The following is a 19,119-nucleotide window of genomic DNA, read 5'->3' as shown; positions in this document are numbered from 1 at the left end:
ACAATGTGCACCACATTCATTCATAACATTCAGTTCCCATACAATAATTATTTTTAATGAATGTCAGTGACACTGAGATATTTATGCCACTAAAAGCAATGTTACTGAACGGCTTTCCACATCTGCCATGATTTTTAATTGCAATTCCCATTCTGAACTGTTACTATAGCAAACAAGAAGTTTGGTGTAACAGTATTTTAGATTGAAATTTGGAAGGTTCACTTGTATATTAGATAAGAACTGTCATACTGAAAACTTCTCCACTTTTGAGAGAAGCTAGTACTGATAACGTCTCATTTGATGTATCATTGCAAATTTCAGTAGTGAATAACTATTATGAGCAGTGGACATGATTTTGCTGTGTTGCTCTGTATGAAATTGACAGCTACTGTCATGTAGTTCAATTGGGAATTTTGTTTGAAGTGGGTCCGATAACAAGTCATTGCCTTCAGATATCAGATGTGCCATTTGAGGCCTTTTATTTCTGTGGTCCTGGTATTTCATCAGTTCAAGAAGTTAAACTTTGCTGGATATTTGCTTAAAAAGTTGTAAATTTAAAAAAGAATAAGGTTTGATGTGACATCCATATTGTCTCTAAAACATTTCTTTCTTTTTTTAATCTGAATGTGGAAAAAGACGTGTTGTTGTTGTTGTTGTGGTCTTCAGTCCTGAGACTGGTTTGATGCAGCTCTCCATGCTACCCTATCCTGTGCAAGCTTCTTCATCTCCCAGTAATTACTGCAACCTACATCCTTCTGAATCTGCTTAGTGTATTCATCTCTTGGTCTTCCTCTATGATTTTTACCCTCCACAGTGCCCGCCAGTGCTAAATTTGTGATCATTTGATGCCTCAGAACATGTCCTACCAATTGGTCCCTTCTTCTTGTCAAGTTGTGCCACAAACTCCTCTTCTCCCCAATTCTATTCAATACCTCCTCATTAGTTATGTGAGCTACCCAAAGAATCTTCAGCATTCTTCTGTAGCACCACATTTCGAAAGCTTCTATTCTCTTCTTGTCCAAACTATTTATTGTCCATGTTTCACTTCCATACATGGCTACACTCCATACAAATACTTTCAGAAACGACTTCCTGACACTTAAATCTATACTCGATGTTAACAAATTTCTCTTCTTCAGAAACTCTTTCCTTGCCATTGCCAGTCTACCTTTTATATCCTCTCTACTTCATCCATCATTAGTTATTTTGCTCCCCAAATAGCAAAACTCCTTTACTACTTTAAGTGTCTCATTTCCTAATCTAATTCCTTCACCATCACCTGATTTAATTTGACTACATTCCATTATCCTCGTTTTGCTTTTGTCGATGTTCATCTTATATCCTTGTTTCAAGACACTGTCCATTTCGTTCAACTGCTCTTCCAAGTCCTTTGCTGTCTCTGACAGAATTATAATGTCATCGGTGAACCGCAAAGTTTTTTATTTCTTCTCCATGGATTTTAATACCTACTCTGAATTTTTCTTTTGTTTCCTTTACTGCTTGCTCAATATACAGATTGAATAACATTGGGACACTGAACTCACATTTGGGAGGACGATGGTTCAATCCCACGTCCGGCCATCCTGATTTAGGCTTTCCGTGATTTCCCTAAAATTATTCCAGGCAAATGCTGGGATGGTTCCTTTGAAATGGCATGGCCGATTTCCTTCCCCATCCTTTCCTAATCTGATGAGACCGATGACCTCGCTGTTTGGTCTCTTCCCCCAAACAACCCAACCCAATAACATCAGGGAGAGGCTACAGCCCTGTCTCACTTCCTTTCCAACCACTGCTTCCCTTTCATGCCCCTCAACTCTTATAACTGCCATCTGGTTTCTGTACAAATTGTAAATAGCCTATCGCTCCCTGTATTTTACCCCTGACACCTTCAGAATTTGAAAGAGAGTATTCCGGTCAACATTGTCAAAAGCTTTCTCTAAGTCTACAAATGCTAGAAACATAGGTTTACTTTTCCTTAATCTTCCTTCTAAGATAAGTCATAAGGTCAGTATTGCCTCACGTGTTCCAATATTTCTACAGAATCCAAAGTGATCTTCCCCGAGGTTGGTTTCTACCAGTTTTTCCATTTGTCTGTAAAGAATTCGTGTTAGTATTTTGCAGCTGTGACTTATTAAACTGACAGTTCGGTAATTTTCACATCTGTCAACATCTGCTTTCTTTGGGGTTGGAATTATTATATTCTTCTTGAAGTCTGAGGGTATTTTGCCTGTCCCATACATCTTGCTCACCAAATGGTAGACCTTTGTCAGGACTGGCTTGTCAGGACTGGTTCTCCCAAGGCCATCAGTAGTTCTAATGGAATGTTGTCTACTTCCGGGGCCTTGTTTTGACTCAGGTCTTTCAGTTCTCTGTCAAACTCTTCATGGAGTATTGTATCTCCCATTTCATCTTCATCTACATTGTCTTCCATTTCCATAATACTGTCCTCAAGTACATCGCCCTTGTATAGACCCTCTATATACTCCTTCCACCTCTCTGCTTTCTCTTCTTTGCTTAGAACTGGGTTTCCATCTGAGCTCTTGATATTCATACAAGTGGTTCTCTTTTCTCCAAAGGTCTCTTTAATTTTCCTGTAGGCTGTATCTGTTTTACACCTAGTGAGATAAGCCTCTACATACTTACATTTGTCCTCTAGCCATCCTTGCTTAGCCATTTTGCGCTTCCTGTCGATCTCATTTTTGCCTGCTTCATTTGCTGCATTTTTATATTTTCTCCTTTCACCAATTAAATTCAAGGATTTATACTAGCCCTCGTCTTTTTACCTACTTAATCCTCTGCTGCCTTCACTACTTCATCCCTCAAAGCTACCCATTCGTCTTCTACTGTATTTCTTTCCCCCATTCCTGTCAATTGTTCCCTTATGCTCTCCCTGAAACTCTGTACAACCTCTGGTTTAGTCAGTTTATCCAGGTCCCATCTCCTTAAATTCCCACCTTTTTGCAGTTTCTTCAGTTTTAATCTACAGTTCATAAACAATAGATTGTGGTCAGAGTCCACATCTGCCACTGGAAATGTCTTACAATTTAAAACCTGGTTACTAAATCTCTGTCTTACCATTATATAATCTATCTGATCTCTTCTAGTATCTCCAGGATTCTTCCGTGTATACAACCTTCTTTTGTGATTCTTGAACCAAGTGTTAGCTATGATTAAGTTATGCTCTGTGCAAAATTCTACCAAGCAGCTTCCCCTTTCATTTCTTAGCCCCAGTCCATATTCACCTACTATGTTTCGTTCTCTCCCTTTTCCTACTCTCGAATTCCAGTCACCCATGACCATAAAATTTTCATCTCCCTTCACTACCTGAATAATTTCTTTTATTCATCATACATTTCATCAATTTCTTCATCATCTGCAGAGCTAGTTGGCATATAAACTTGTACTACTGTAGTAGGCGTGGACTTCGTGTCTATCTTGGCTACAATAATGCGTTCACTATGATGTTTGAAGTAGCTTACCCACACTCCTATTTTCTTATTCATTATTAAACCTACTCCCGCATAACCCCTATTTGATTTTGTATTTATAACCCTGTATTCACCTGACCAAAAGTCTTGTTCCTCCTGCCACCAAACTTCACCAATTCCCACTATATCTACCTTTAACCTATCCATTTCCCTTTTTAAATTCTCTAACCTACCTGCCCGATTAAGGGATCTGACATTCCATGCTCCGATCCGTAGAACGCCAGTTTTCTTTCTCCTGATAACGACATCCTCCTGAGTAGTCCCCGCCCGGAGATCCGAATGGGGGACTATTTTACCTCCGGAATATTTTGCCCAAGAGGATGCCATCATCATTTAACCATACAGTAAAGCTGCAGAGACATATGCAGGAATAATTTTAAAGGAGGCATATAATGGGGCCATTGCCATGTGACTTGAAAGGATATATAGCTGCAACTGACGAAAGAAGGTACCACACTCTGAAAATGGCATATTAGTAAAACACTACTAACAATCTCTTGATACTGCCATTACTGATTTTGGCTTACAGTTAATTCATGAAGAAGGAATTCATATATGTATGTATTATCATACTGTGATTCATCAGTTAAGCACTAAGAAATCACCACTAACACAACAATAATTTGTTATAATTTTGAGATGCTGAATGTATTATGTTGCACGTAAAGAGCTATTATCATTACTTGTTGGGCAATATGTGTCTGCTGGATTGACTGTGAATCAAAGGAAAGAGAAGAGAAAATGATATGGGAAGAGCCATGCTGCTACGGGATACTATATTAACACTTCACAGGCTGCACATATTGTACAAATTGATCCCGACAGTGATAATTCAGATTACTTGGCTTGTCACTGGCCATTCTTGACATTATTAGGAGATATCATCACTAGTTCTTGTAAGTTCTCAATCCTGTTCCCCTACTTACATGAAATTTCGAAGATATACATATGTAAATAAATACAAAATTTGTTTGTTTCAAATGCTTGTTCATTCAAACTTTTTGGAAAAATAATCAATTACGAGTTGCACTTTGAAAAGCTGGTAAGCATTATCCAGTTTATTTTGCTGTCATAAAAATGTAAAAATGATAATATTTGTGTGAATCGCCTGCAGGACAGCGCTTTGTCAAATATCGGTGTGTGTAGCAACGGATTCATTGACCAATAATCATCAATCCTTGGTTGTTTTTTTTTTACAGTTTCCATAAGGATAGCCAGCCCAAATCACTTTCTAAGTTCGGGTCCTCTAACGTGCGTATGCGCAGACACAAGTGCGCACACACACACACACACACACACACACACACACTCTCTCTCTCTCTCTCTCTCTCTCTCTCTCTCTCTCTCTCTCTATTTCAATACACGAACACTATCCCAATAGCTTGAAGTGCATATAGGAATCTCTGTTATATTCCAAAGAATGATTGGTGTCAAGACAATGTCCTGCAGTGGCAGATTTACTTGGCTGTTGTAAGCGTGCATGCCATTTATGCTCAGAACATTGGCCTTTCACATCCTGACAGTCTGACCAATATATGACATGAAACAGCTGCAAGGAATACAGTAGACAACCACCTTACGTGAACCAAGATCATCCTTTATGTTACCTAAAAGGACCCCAATTTTAAATGGTTATTAAAACACACACATCACATTGTATTTCCACAGAATATGACCAATCCTGTTTGAAATGCTTCCTGTGTAAGGCCAAAAAGCCGTAGAATTTGGTACCACCTCAGTATTATCATGGCTCACACAGTGCATAGTTGGTCAAGAGTGCAACATATGTCTTATCTCTCTTTCACTACAACCATTCCGACAAAAGGTGACTTCAAGATGGACTAACTCTGCTGACAAACTCTCAGGGCCCAGGATGACATGGGCCCTGTGAACCAAGGTTTGAAGTACCCCTTCATGTTAAGCTGTATGGTGAAAACTATTAGCCTGCAGATACAAGTTAGTGTAAGTAGGCTTCCTATAATTGGCATGTCCCAACGCACAATCCACCTTCCTCCTAACCACCACATCAAAGAATGGAAGACAGCCATCCTTTTCCGCCACTGTTGTGAAGTGAATATTGAGGTGGGTTGAATTCAGGTGTTCTAGAAAGTCATTCAAATTCTCACTGCCATTAGGCCAAACAACAAAAGAATCTTCTACATATCTGAAAAAAAACATGCAGTTTTCAAAGCCGTAGACTCCAAGGTAAGTTCTTCAAAATCTTCCATAAACAAGCTGGCAATGATAAGTGACAACTCCATCTGTCTGCTCATAGTACTGCTCATTGAATAAAAAGGAAGTGAAATGGGTTCATTAATTCAGCACCAATCCTAACCTCAATCAACTGTAATGAATCGGACAGAAGTACATGAGTGAAGAGAGAGAGAGACCACATCAAAACTTACAAGAATATGTCATTCAAATGCAGTCACTCTAACTGATCTACAAAATCTGCTAAGTTCTTAACATGGTGCTTACATTGACCTACTATATGACTCAACAGAGTAACAAAGTTTTTTTCTACACAATGTCAGAGCAACAGTCTTAATCACAATCTTATGAAGAGGAGCCTCTTCCCTGTGGACCTTAGGGAGGCCAAGTACCCTAGAGAGAATAGCACAATAAGAATTGAGGCTCTTGATATTCTCCTACCATAGGGAACTTTTTCCAGGAGGTTGTTAGTCTTTCTCTCAACACTTTTTGTTGGGTCAGAACCGATCCTGCGATATGTGGAATCAGACAGTAAAAACTGCATCCTTTGACGGGTCAACTCTAAGTGAACGTAAAGCAGTCCTCTCAGCTGCTGTGATATTACTCTAGGGTGTACGTCCCCCAGTCAACACACAATATGCCTTCCTCCTAGTATATTCTGCAACATCAGGAGGTAGTTTAAAAACAGTGTGTACAAGGGAACTGATAGAATCAACCACTGGCAAATGCTTTGGAGCACCGATAAAGCTGCTTCATCAAAAAGCTTTCTCCATGAGACATATCACAGAATGTTGAGATACAGTATAGATTCCAAGCCACAGAAACATTCAAACTTTGCCAAATGCCTGGCAGTTACAGAATGAAATTCCCAGTGCCATGAAGCATCATCCACCAATCCCAAGAAAAAGTTGAAATTTTGAAGCAGGCGTTAAATGAAGCTGAAAAAATTCCTTGGAAACAAAATCCAGCCGTCAGTGAGTGTAATGGATCCTCTCATAAACAATATCTAGGCTAGTGCATTGCTTGATAAGACTAGTGGCAGGAGAATTAATATGATGCACTACTTTGGCAAATGTTGGAACAATATTTTGATCACAACACTGCAGTAAAAACGACACTGCACATTGCAATCTTACTGTACTGCTGCAGAATTTATCCAACCTCCACAAGCAGTGATTAGTTCTATTGGGAGGAAATTAACAATGTGAGATTTAGTTTCTTATGGCATATACAGTGTTCAAATAACTTAAGAGAATGCAGCTGGGTGGCATTGTTGACAACTGCAGATACTTCAACAGGAACATACCTTGCCATTTTCAATGCAAAACTGCAGAAAGTAAGCACTGTGTTGGCACCCACTTACTTTTTATTCAATGACCAGTACTGTGAGCAGACAGATGGAGTTGTAATGGGAAGCCCATTGTCACCCATCATTACCAATTTGTATATGGAAGATTTCGAGGAACACACCTTGGAGTCTGCAGCTGAAACTAGCATGTTTTTTCAGATACGTAGATGATAGTTCTGTTATTTGGCTTCATGGCAGTGAGAATTTGAATGACTTTCTAGAACACCTGAATTCAATCCAGGGAGGAGAGAGAGAGAGAGAGAGAGAGAGAGAGAGAGAGAGAGAGAGAGAGAGAGAGAGAGAGAGAGAGAGAGGGAGAGAGGGAGAGGGAGGAGGAGGAGGAGGAGGAGGAGGAGGAGGATTGTTATTGAACTTCGCTATTTGAGCAAGTGTAGGTGGATTACCATTTACCATACGGGTACCCAACTTTACAGTGTTCAGACTGTGTGCTGCAGAATTTGCATTGTCAATAGTGGTAGTATCATGACTTGCCATTAGTAGGAATACTAGTACAGAGACAAAGTGCTGAAACGTAAGTATCAATGTGTATTACAGCTGCAGACAGTCAATAAGGGTCTGGGCATGTGAGCAGAGCTTTACTCATAGAACTTTTTTTTATCAAAACAGCAGCACTAGTGTTGCTGCTCTTCACAAGTCTCATGCATTAAAGGAATATGAAGAGGTCCTCTTTCTACACCAGTGTTGAAGAATATGATTCAGAAGTCAGAACTAACTGACAATTTGGGAATTACTCCTGAAAAAGGCCGGTGGCCAGTTGTGTCACATGTTGTTGAAGAATGTACTGTTGCCATGGCTGAGAAAGCTGGACACAGTAACGATCTTCAAGCTGTGCCACAACTGCTGAACATTCCATTGTCCTTTGTTCAAAAAGTGCTGCAAACAATTGAGATGGTATCCAGGCTATCATGGATGCAGGAGGTCATAACATTGAGCAATATTTGTAACTTGGAATGTCAACATGGCAATTTATGTGTTGAAATTTCTCCCTACTCACTCTATATGTGACTTATTATAATTTATGCTCTGTATTTTATGCATGCCCAAGCCATAGAACAGATTTCTGTTAACTATTTTGTGTCTGTCTAAATTTTTCATGTGCAACATCCAGATCTATCTTAACTTTCTGAGAATCTTTCTTAAATACCACCTAATGTTCTCCCATTGTGTTTAATAGTGCAATAATTCTTCATCTGAGAGTATTATATAACAAATACCACCTAACTGATTACCTCATGAGGCTATGCCTGGAAAGTGATTTCATTACATTTCAAGTGTAACCTTCATGTGCTCCTTGCAAGACTCATGAGAATTAGTCTGCACTGATATTTAATCTCCTCCTTAACCTCAGCTTCTTAGTGTGTCATTGCATAGGATAGCTTTTGAATTGGAACACAACTTATTGATGCAGATTAAATACTGAATAAGACGTAGATACTGAACTCAAAGTATGAAGAAACAAGCTAATTTTATACAGTGTTATCATGGAAATGTGACTCTACTAAGAACCATGCACAGACTGCACAGTTCAGTGTCAAATTTTTGAGTAGTTGGAGCTAGGTTCATTTGGCAAAACTCGAAAATTTTCATTAAGGTGATAGGCACTTGATTTACTTATTGTATTTATGAAATATTCAAAATAATACCCAAGTTCTAGCTCAAATTAGATCACACCTACTGAATATTGTACCCTTATAGTGTGTAACTACTACACAGCTACATGATAAGAAAGTGCAGACTGATTCTGGGATTACTGTCCAAATGGTGTAGCATGTAATACCCCGAGATGATATGCACACCATAGTAAGAGATGCAACAGAGGTGCACAGAGGTGAAGAAACAAAGTTGATCAGGTCTGTTTAAAGTTTTGTGGATTTTGTAAATTTCTTCAGTTTAGAAGACATGGTTTATAGTCTTTGTATTCTCTTTGGTTTTCTTATGTAAGTGCTGAGAAACATTACAGACTCAATTATACACTTCCTTTGTTAATTAATTAATTACTTAATTCTTAAATCATTGCATGGAGGACATAAAGTAGGGATTTTTTTCTGTTGGCTATATAGAGGATTGAATATCTGCATTAAAAGATTGAAATAAGAACATGTTTTAGTCCTATTTTGAGTTTCCCTTAACAGATTGTTTTGGTCTCATTTCATCTATGAACGTAGAATTTTTATGAATTCATCTACAAGGTATATAATAACGGTCCCCAAAATAATGTCTATCATTCACATGCCATTATTCAGAGTCTTGCTGGGCACATACAAGAAAAGATACAGCCACTGGTGGTGCCAGCTATTCTTGAACATGAAGAAATAAGTGGCTTGACAAGTCAGATAGCTAGTGGAAAGAGAGGAAGAGCTGTGTTGTCATCATGGGATTCTGAGCCATTTTTGGGTGTACAGAAGTCATTGGATGCACTCTTGCAGGAACTAAATTATATCTATAAAATTATGGGGAACCATGGTGTTGACCCAGAACTTACTGTCCAGATATTTCGGCAGGTGAGATGACCAATTTTCTAACAGTAAGTTACATGATCCTAGACTATGAGGAAACTGCTGTATTTTGTAAATACTGAAGTCTCTAGTAGATTGCAAACCAGAAATAAAAGAAAATACCCATGACAATGTTACCATTTTAAGTGAAGTTGTGTGTTTTAATTTTGCAGGTATTCTACTTCATCTGTGCCATTTCAATGAATAACCTACTGCTCCGAAAGGATTTGTGTCATTGGAGTAAAGGAATGCAGATAAGATATAATCTATCACATCTTGAACAGTGGTGTCGTGACATGAGACTACAGGTACATGTAGTGTTATCAGTAGTCTATTTTTTTTTCCTCCTCCCTGCAAAGAACAACATTAATGAAACGTGGAGTATTCATAGGCTTTGGCTTATGGAATCACTTTTGTATTGTCAAATCAACAACAATAAGGATTTAGGGAAATCAATGCAGTTCCTTTAATCTCATTATGTTGTGGGAAAAATAATGTTGTTTTAGACTATTATGTAACTAAAAATTAAATTTGGTCTGATTAGGTCACTTACTTGGGGTATTATACAGTGTTTTGCCTTGGGACACCCTCTTTTCCTGTTACTCAACAATGACTTGTCATCAAGTGTAGCAGATGACTCCAAAGTAACTTGCAGATAACATAAGGAATAGACTGTCATCTGGAACCGCATAATGTAGCCCCACAAATAACATATCAGACGGAAATCTGTTGATGTGTCACATATAAGAGTGTAACTCTGTTACAATAAAAATGTACTATAAGTAATTTCTATTGAATAATTCCTTTTGGATTGGTGTTATTACAGCCATCAATAATGTCCTAATCATGTAGTGTGGTACATCAGACTTCTAGGACTGAAGACAAGTGTGGCAACTCTTGTGGAAGGCATGTACATTTCATCTGCAAATGGTGAATGTAGATAACATGCTTTACAATAATAATACCAATATCTACAGTCAGCACCTGTGGTATGCTTTAACTACTTTACTTTGAATTGTATTTAATTCCTTGATGTCATATGGGATAATATTGTGAGGTATCTCAGCACAGGTGCATAGGATACCTTCTACTCTAAAAACATGACAGATACACTTACATTAAACTAACTTCATGAGTGATGTTTCATTGTATGGAGCAGTAGATCTGTATTGAAATAATTTACAGAAGAACCTCCCATCTCCATAGTGAACTGGATTTTATTGTACAAGGTGTACAACTTTGCTTCCGCCATTTTTCCCCAACATTTGAGGCTTTAATGAAACAAATGGTTACACGTGTTTCATTCAAAGTATTTTCCATTGCTGGCCACTACTTTCTCCCATCTTTCAGGCAGTGTATGAATCCTGCATCAAAAACATTGTTCAACTTTTGAAGCAATCCATGAATCGATCCAGTTTGTGGCTTCTTCATGAGATCGTAAGTGTTGGTCAGCCAGGCCACGTGCCATTGATCTAAACAGGTGATAGTCAGAGGGAGCAATGTCTGGAGAGTACAGCAGGTGGGCTAGGACTTCCCATTTTAATGTTTCCACGAATGTTTTGACCTCTCTTGCAATGTGGGGTTGAGCATTGGTTTGCTGCAAAATCACTATATTGTGCATCTCACTGTAATGCTCCACTCAAATGCACCTAATTGCATTCGATAGCAAGCATCTGTGATTGTTTCATGTGGTTTTAACACCTCATAGTACACGATACCAAGCTGGTCCCACCAAATGCAAAGCATTATCTTGGAGCCATGAATATTCGGTTTGGCCATCAATGTGGAAGCATGGCCAGGATATCCCCATGATTTTTTGCATTTAGGGTTATCATAATGAACCTATTTTTCGTCCCTGGTCACAAAATGATGCAGAAATCCCTTCTGTTTTTGCCTTTAAAGCAACTGTTCACAAACCCACAAATGCCATTAAACGTCTCTTGGTTTCAGCTCACATGGGACCCAACTTCTTTCTTTCTGAATCATGCCCATAGCCTTGAGAAGTTTTTAAATTGCTAGATGTGTCACTCCCACTAATTGTGCCAATTCTTCTTGAGTTTGACACGAGTCTTTACTCAGCAATGTCTCCAATTCTGCATCTTCAAAAACATTCTCTCTTCCACCATGCCAGTCAACGACATTAAAATCACTGTTCTTGATGCATTGAAACCACTCAATACACATTCTTTCACTAATAGCATCCTTACCATTCATACTTGAGAGCATTCAATGAGACTCAACCACTGTTTTCTTCATATTGAAACAAAACAGGAACATCTCCCACAAATCATGAGAATTAGGCTCATAAAATGACATTTTCAATCAAGTACATCTTCATGATGCAGACAAAAATTGACTAATGTTTGACTGAGGTTATGTTGACTGAGGTCCAAGCTAACTGCCTGATGTCTGTGATCTGTTTGTTTCGACTGCTACTTACTATTGTCGCCACCTATTGGCAAACAGTGTAAGCAAAGTTGTACACCTTGTATTGTGACTTTAAATGTTGTAGGAATGCATTTATCTAGTGATACCATTCCATAAACACTTCACATTGCCAACATACCTGATCCAGTATTTAATTTTTCAGCTCATTGTTGCTTTCACAGGAAGAGCACTTGTTCAATTTGTTTGTAAAACACCATGTAGATTAGATTAGATTAGATTAGATTAATACTAGTTCCATGGATCATGAATACGATATTTCGTAATGATGTGGAACGAGTCGAATTTTCCAATACATGATATAATTAGGTTAATTTAACAACATACTTAAGTTAATATAACAACTTTATTTTTTTGTGTTTTTTTATTTTTATTTTTTTATTTTTTTTATTTTTTTAATATTTTTTTTTTCTTAATTTATATCTAAAAATTCCTCTATGGAGTAGAAGGAGTTGTCATTCAGAAATTCTTTTAATTTCTTCTTAAATACTTGTTGGTTATCTGTCAGACTTTTGATACTATTTGGTAAGTGACCAAAGACTTTAGTGCCAGTATAATTCACCCCTTTCTGTGCCAAAGTTAGATTTAATCTTGAATAGTGAAGATCGTCCTTTCTCCTAGTATTGTAGTTATGCACACTGCTATTACTTTTGAATTGGGTTTGGTTGTTAATAACAAAATTCATAAGAGAGTATATATACTGAGAAGCTACTGTGAATATCCCTAGATCCTTAAATAAATGTCTGCAGGATGATCTTGGGTGGACTCCAGCTATTATTCTGATTACACGCTTCTGTGCAATGAATACTTTATTCCTCAGTGATGAATTACCCCAAAATATGATGCCATATGAAAGCAATGAGTGAAAATAGGTGTAGTAAGCTAATTTACTAAGATGTTTATCACCAAAATTTGCAATGACCCTTATTGCATAAGTAGCTGAACTCAAACGTTTCAGCAGATCATCAATGTGTTTCTTCCAATTTAATCTCTCATCAATGGACATACCTAAAAATTTGGAATATTCTACCTTAGCTATATGCTTCTGATTAAGGTCTATATTTATTAATGGCATCATACCATTCACTGTACGGAACTGTATGTACTGTGTCTTATCAAAATTCAGTGAGAGTCCGTTTACAAGGAACCACTTAGTAATTTTCTGAAAGACAGCATTGACAATTTCATCAGTTAATTCTTGTTTCTCAGGTGTGATTACTATACTTGTATCATCAGCAAAGAGAACTAACTTTGCCTCTTCATGAATATAGAATGGCAAGTCATTAATATATAATAAGAACAACAAAGGACCCAAGACTGACCCTTGTGGAACCCCATTCTTGATAGTTCCCCAGTTTGAGGAATGTGCTGATCTTTGCATGTTACGAGAACTACTTATTTCAACTTTCTGCACTCTTCCGGTTAGGTACGAATTAAACCATTTGTGCACTGTCCCACTCATGCCACAATACTTGAGCTTGTCTAGCAGAATTTCATGATTTACACAATCAAAAGCCTTTGAGAGATCACAAAAAATCCCAATGGGAGGTGTACGGTTATTCAGATCATTCAAAATTTGACTGGTGAAAGCATATATGGCATTTTCTGTTGAAAAACCTTTCTGGACTAATAAAAGAAATCCATAGCTATGTCATTAGATGGTCTGTAGGAAGTGTTCTCAAACAGAAAATAATTCTGTTTTGCATATGTTTCACTGGTAATTATTGATGTGTAGCACTATGGAATTCAGCTTAGGTATGTGTAAAAGGTATCTCGATTTGTTTTTGCGCTCATCAGTGGGAGTATTTGTATACAAGCTAGTGATGTTAAGCGAAACTACCCTACCTGACAAAGAAAGTGAACCTGCAAGAAGGGGAAAAAAATAAACTTCACAGTTTGAGAAGTTACGTGATGTTACAGCAGTGGTTACAAAACTGAATCAAATTTACAAAGAGCTTAATAGTAGAAGTCCACTTATCAGTATGATGTTGCACCCCTCTGAGATGGATGTATGCACTTCTTTGGTTGAAAAAGGTGTCATAAGGAGTTTGTGACCTCTCCTGAGACAAGTTGGCCCACAACTTTTGTAACTAGTCCTTAATATACTGCATGCCAGCATCGGATGTTAGTTGAGATCCAAGCTTATTCCACACATGTTCCGTCAGGGGCAGTTCTGGGGATTTTGTTGGCCACCGGCAAACCTCAACATCATGCAGACAGTTCATAGATACACATCATGTGTGAATGACCATTATCCTGTTGAAAAATGGTACCATAATCTTCTTGCATGAGAGGTAACACACAGAATGCCTGTGGTGTACCATTGTCTTTCAGAGTTTTCTGCGTCAGTATAACCTGTTACCTGGAGTTACACCCAATGGCTTTACACCCCGTAATGCCAGGAGTAACACCTTGTGCCTCTAAACACCATGAAAGAATGGGACCTCTCCCAGACTGGCATTGTACTCACCAATGATTGTTATCCAGGGTAGTACAAACTTCAGTTCATCAACAAAGGCAATGTGACATCATTAATTAGCAATTTATTCTTCCTGGCCATACCATGACTCAAAAAAAAAAAAAGTCTGTATTGTGGTTTTAATGACCACCTCATGGGATGGTAATTCTCTGGTGAAACTGCTGCTGGTTTCTGACCAAAGGTATGGAATGACACAGAATGTAGCAAGAGTTCATTATTTGTTCTCAGAAGGCAGATGTAAGTCAGAAGGGGTTACAGTGTTGTTAGTGCAAACTATGACAGTCCCTCTATGTGGTAGTTAGGTGCGGTTCACTGAAACATTAACAATAAGTATACGAGCCCTCACACTCCTATACAGTCAAACAGTCACTGTCACATACAAATGCCATCAGATCTGGATATTGCACAATCTGATGAGGCAGCCAATTGAAGACCCACAATGAGGCTCCTTTCAAACTCTGTCAGGTGCTGATAACACTGTCTAAAAAGAGTATGTGGCACCTCCACGTTCTTCACAGTGATCATTCAACATCTTACACTGTCCATGCTCCTTATATATCCTACCAGTCTTGGTAACAACAATTAACTCAAACAACAGTAATGGACTACCTGCAACCCTAATCATTACTTACTCAACAATCGTGCATATGTATATGAAAGTAAATTGATATCTGACCATGGCTATTAAGTGACTTTTTGTCAGGCAGTGTAGTTAAAGCCAATATTGTTTGAATTTTAGCTACAAGAGCTGAGGAATTTCTGATGCCAAATATTAGATTAAGTTTTGTTTTCTTGTTGTGATGTAATCTAGTTTCTTCCATAGTAATCAACAAGAAGCAGAGAAACTGGACACTACTGGCTGTCATACGTATGTAACATAGGTAAACCAAAACATCTAGGAGCCAAGTGTCCAGCTGCTGGTTTCTGAACCGAAATTTTCACATGATTTTATGGTGTTTTGTTCCTCTTGGTTGTTAGAAGCTGCAGTTGGATCTTCATACAGATTGTGAAATTTAGAATTATTTAGGCATTTTTATTTTTTGACTTTGTTAGTGATAACATCGCTGGACACAAGTTTCCTCTTGAACTTGGTAATTGTATTAATTTTACCACACAAAATAGCGTCACTATTGGCAGCAGCACTTTTTAATTGTGATCTGGCAAATGTTTCATAGAAGGATCTCCCATTAACACAATTAAAGGTCCATGTATCACTTACAGAAAAACAGCTACTTCTACTGTGACCTGTGCAGGATGGTACCATCCAGTCACAAGTAAGCAGCTTTCAGTTCCTTTGGTGTGTCACCTCTCACTGGTTCCATTATCCAAATCTGATTTTCAAACAATATCCATAACTTAATCATTATTTTAAATTGAAGACACAATGAAATATTAAGAGCAGATCAGTGTGTACAAAATCAACTGCAAACATATTGGAAAAGTATAAGTGGTCAGTCAAGCAGATCTGTGGCAGTTAGGTTGTCAGAACACCAGAGAAGATGGACACTATGGAAGATGGGTTCAACCTTGCACAACATCTCTTAAAAGAAAATAATGCATTAAGATGTGTGCTGCAACATTTTACATGACTTTAAGAAAAAAGGTAAATGGATAGTTTAAATCAATAAACGTATGATATAGAATACCAACTTAGTTTTGAATGACAAAACAGTTTTCATTCTAATTTCAAATTAAGGTTCATTAATGCAGATGTTAGATTAGAACATTAAAATCAATTTCATCATTATTTTTTGTCAAATATAACAGTTACCATACAATGACACTCTGTCTCATCATTTTATATATCTTCATATGTGTTTCAATAATATTGTGTAGATGCCATATCATTCTATCTACAGTTGTGATGATTGGCTGTCACCTGTCTGTTGTGCTGCCATAAGGAACAAAGTTAGTTTATCCACATACAAGTAAACAGCAAACACACAAATGGTACAATAAACAGTAGAACATAATCTGAGGATGAGCACCTGCTGTGCTGTCCTTATATGGAGGAGATCTCCAGCAGATGCACCATGTGCCATACCATGTGCCCAAGTTACGGGCAGCCTCTGGTGGCCATCTCGCACAGATGCCATTGGCAGAGTATGAGTGTAGTGCACTGGTAACCTGGTAACATGGATCATATCCATATGTACAGGATTATAGCACCCCTCCCCCTTACCAAAAGGGCACTCGTCTGATGACGGAATTGGGGCAAATGATGACACAACCATGACCTATGTGGTGGGCATCGGAGATGCTGGTGGATGTGGGAGGAGATTCTGGCCTGGAACTGGTGAGTAAAGGTGGAAGTGACACGGCCCCTGACATGTGCAGTGGCCACCTCTTGCAAAGTGCCATAAATGAGGGCCAGTGAGAATGGTGTTGGTAGCATCTAGACATCTGGGTCCTCAGAGTGGCAGAACTGCACCAATGCTGAAGTCACTAACCACCTAGGCCAGGAAGAGAGCTTTACCACCTGATGGGTTGCACACTGAGAGCAGGCCGTGACAAGACACACAATGTCTTCGTCAATGCCAGGCCAGAAGATGTGTCGATGGGTCAGTGACTTGGTATAATAGAGCCCTCCACTTTCCCAGCTGTAGGAACTGAAGCACATCATACTCTACAGCTATTGGAATCACAACCCTGGATGACAGCCCATCATTTGCTAAGAGAAAACCACCATTACACACTGGAAGGTGGTGACAAAGGACAGAATAGCTACATAAAAAATCGGAAGTCCTGCCCAAAGACCTGTCTGGCAAACCAAGTTGAACAACTTGGTGCAAAGTCAGGTTGACAGCAACAGCAGCTGCAATCCAGAAGCCTGCAATAGGAAACCCTTCCACTATACGTTCTGCCTCAACATCTAAATGAAAACAAAGGCACTCTTCCTGATCAAAAGTAGGGTATGGCCCTGTCAGAATCAGGGACAGTGCATTGACATTGACATGCTGTGCAGTAGGCCAAAAATGTATTTCATAGTTGTAGTGAGACAGAAACAAGGCCCCACACTGGAGGCAATCTGCTGCTTTGTCAAAGTACAAAGCAGAAGGACTAAACAACAGAACCATGGGCTTGTGGTAAGTAATGAGGTGGAACTTAGATCCATACAAGAATACATCAAACTTTTTGAAGGTATAGATGATAGCAATGCCTCCTCCTCAACTAGGCAGTAGTGCTGCTGAGTGGAATTAAGCATTTTTGACATGTCAACTATCAGACATTAAGAACCAGCCTCACGACCATCAGGCCATACTTAGAGGAGCCTGTAGCCAAGACCATTTGGTGGCCAGGATGCCAGGAGAAGAATGCAGCATACATTTCAGAAGCATTAATGCATGCTGCCAGGCCGATGTTCAGTGAAAAGAAATGTCCTTGTGGCGAAATTTGTGGAGGGGATGGTCCGCTGTGGGCACAGCCAGAATGAATTTATGGTAGTAAGCAATTTTCTCTAAAAGCAGTTGGGTGTTCTTTGACATTGGAAGGGTGAGGCAAAAAGCTGTGACAGCAACATGATGACATGAAGGCTTTACAACAGGGCCAGCCACATTGTGCCAAACTTCACGCATGCAACGGGTGTGGACTGCGGGCAGGACAAGGCCCAGCCTGTCACTTGGCTTTGCTCAGTCCTCCTTGGACATACAGGGAATGTTGTGACATTTACTAGTGTGGTGCAGCATTTTTCAGTTGGCACAACTTTCTGAGTTTGGCAGAATTGCACTGTCAGTGCTGTTTAACCTTTGCTGTTTGTTGATGGTATGGAAGGATGTTCAAAGGTCCACTGGTTGTTTTACAAAAAGAGGCAGTCTAGCAATCTATCACTGCTTTCCTTTAAAGTGAATAGGCATGACAGAAGAGAGGGATGAGAATTCTTAGTTCACATAAGTGACAGGTACTGTATATTTGCTATGAAATGAAATTACAATACTATGCAACAAGAATTTGAAGGTTTAGTTGACAATGAAAGAGCAAAAAACTGTGATGATACATATGGGATTCATTGTTCTGTAAGTCAAATTGCATGTTATGATACATTTGCAGGCCTGGAGTGCCTGAAGAAATTGATGGTATGACCAGTCACACACATTGTTCCATTGTCAGTTGCAATAGATAGAACTGAACAAAGGGTGCAGAGATTTCATATAATACTGAAAGTACATTCATTAAGTCAAGGCACATGCCTGGAATGATTTCTTGACTTAAAAGTCACTATTGTTGAATTTATGAAGGAAAAAGGAGAGCAGGAATGAAAATTTGAACATCCACAATGGAGTACAGACTTTGCATTTGAAGTAGACTCGACTGCACACTATCCACACTTCTTTCTTATTTTATGTGGATGCATTTGAAAAGAAAATCACGTTGTAGAACTGATACATTCTGGCAAAGACAGTCCAGTTCCATAAGCTGACTAGCATTGAAGAAAATACAAGGTTTGAGGAATCCATTGTGGCCTTGCAAGAATTACAAGGATAGTTTTATAAAGATTTTGAGGACACTGTCAATTGTACATCTATTTCTTAGACCCTTTGTTTCAGTTGAAAGTGCCCCTAATCTTATACAGATGCGATTGATTGAACTGCCTTGTAATTCTAGTTTTCATTAAAAATCTTTCTGCATTAAAAC

The 19,119-nt window shown here is 38.6% G+C and overlaps 1 protein-coding gene across 1 annotated transcript in view; it reads left to right on the top strand.

Annotated features, from left to right (window-relative positions):
- Positions 1 to 19,119, top strand: part of LOC126471259 (unconventional myosin-Va-like) — a 131,350-nt gene that overhangs the window by 82,157 nt on the left and 30,074 nt on the right. Inside the window, exon 6 of the mRNA XM_050099378.1 lies at positions 9,312 to 9,569. Coding sequence (XP_049955335.1) covers positions 9,312 to 9,569 — 258 coding nt within the window. The remainder of the gene's footprint in view (positions 1 to 9,311; positions 9,570 to 19,119) is intronic.

This window comes from Schistocerca serialis, chromosome 3 (assembly GCF_023864345.2).
Source record: "Schistocerca serialis cubense isolate TAMUIC-IGC-003099 chromosome 3, iqSchSeri2.2, whole genome shotgun sequence".
Taxonomy (NCBI): Eukaryota; Metazoa; Arthropoda; class Insecta; order Orthoptera; family Acrididae; genus Schistocerca; species Schistocerca serialis.
The sequence above is the reverse complement of the archived record's forward strand: the minus strand, read 5'-3'. Positions and strand labels throughout refer to the sequence as shown.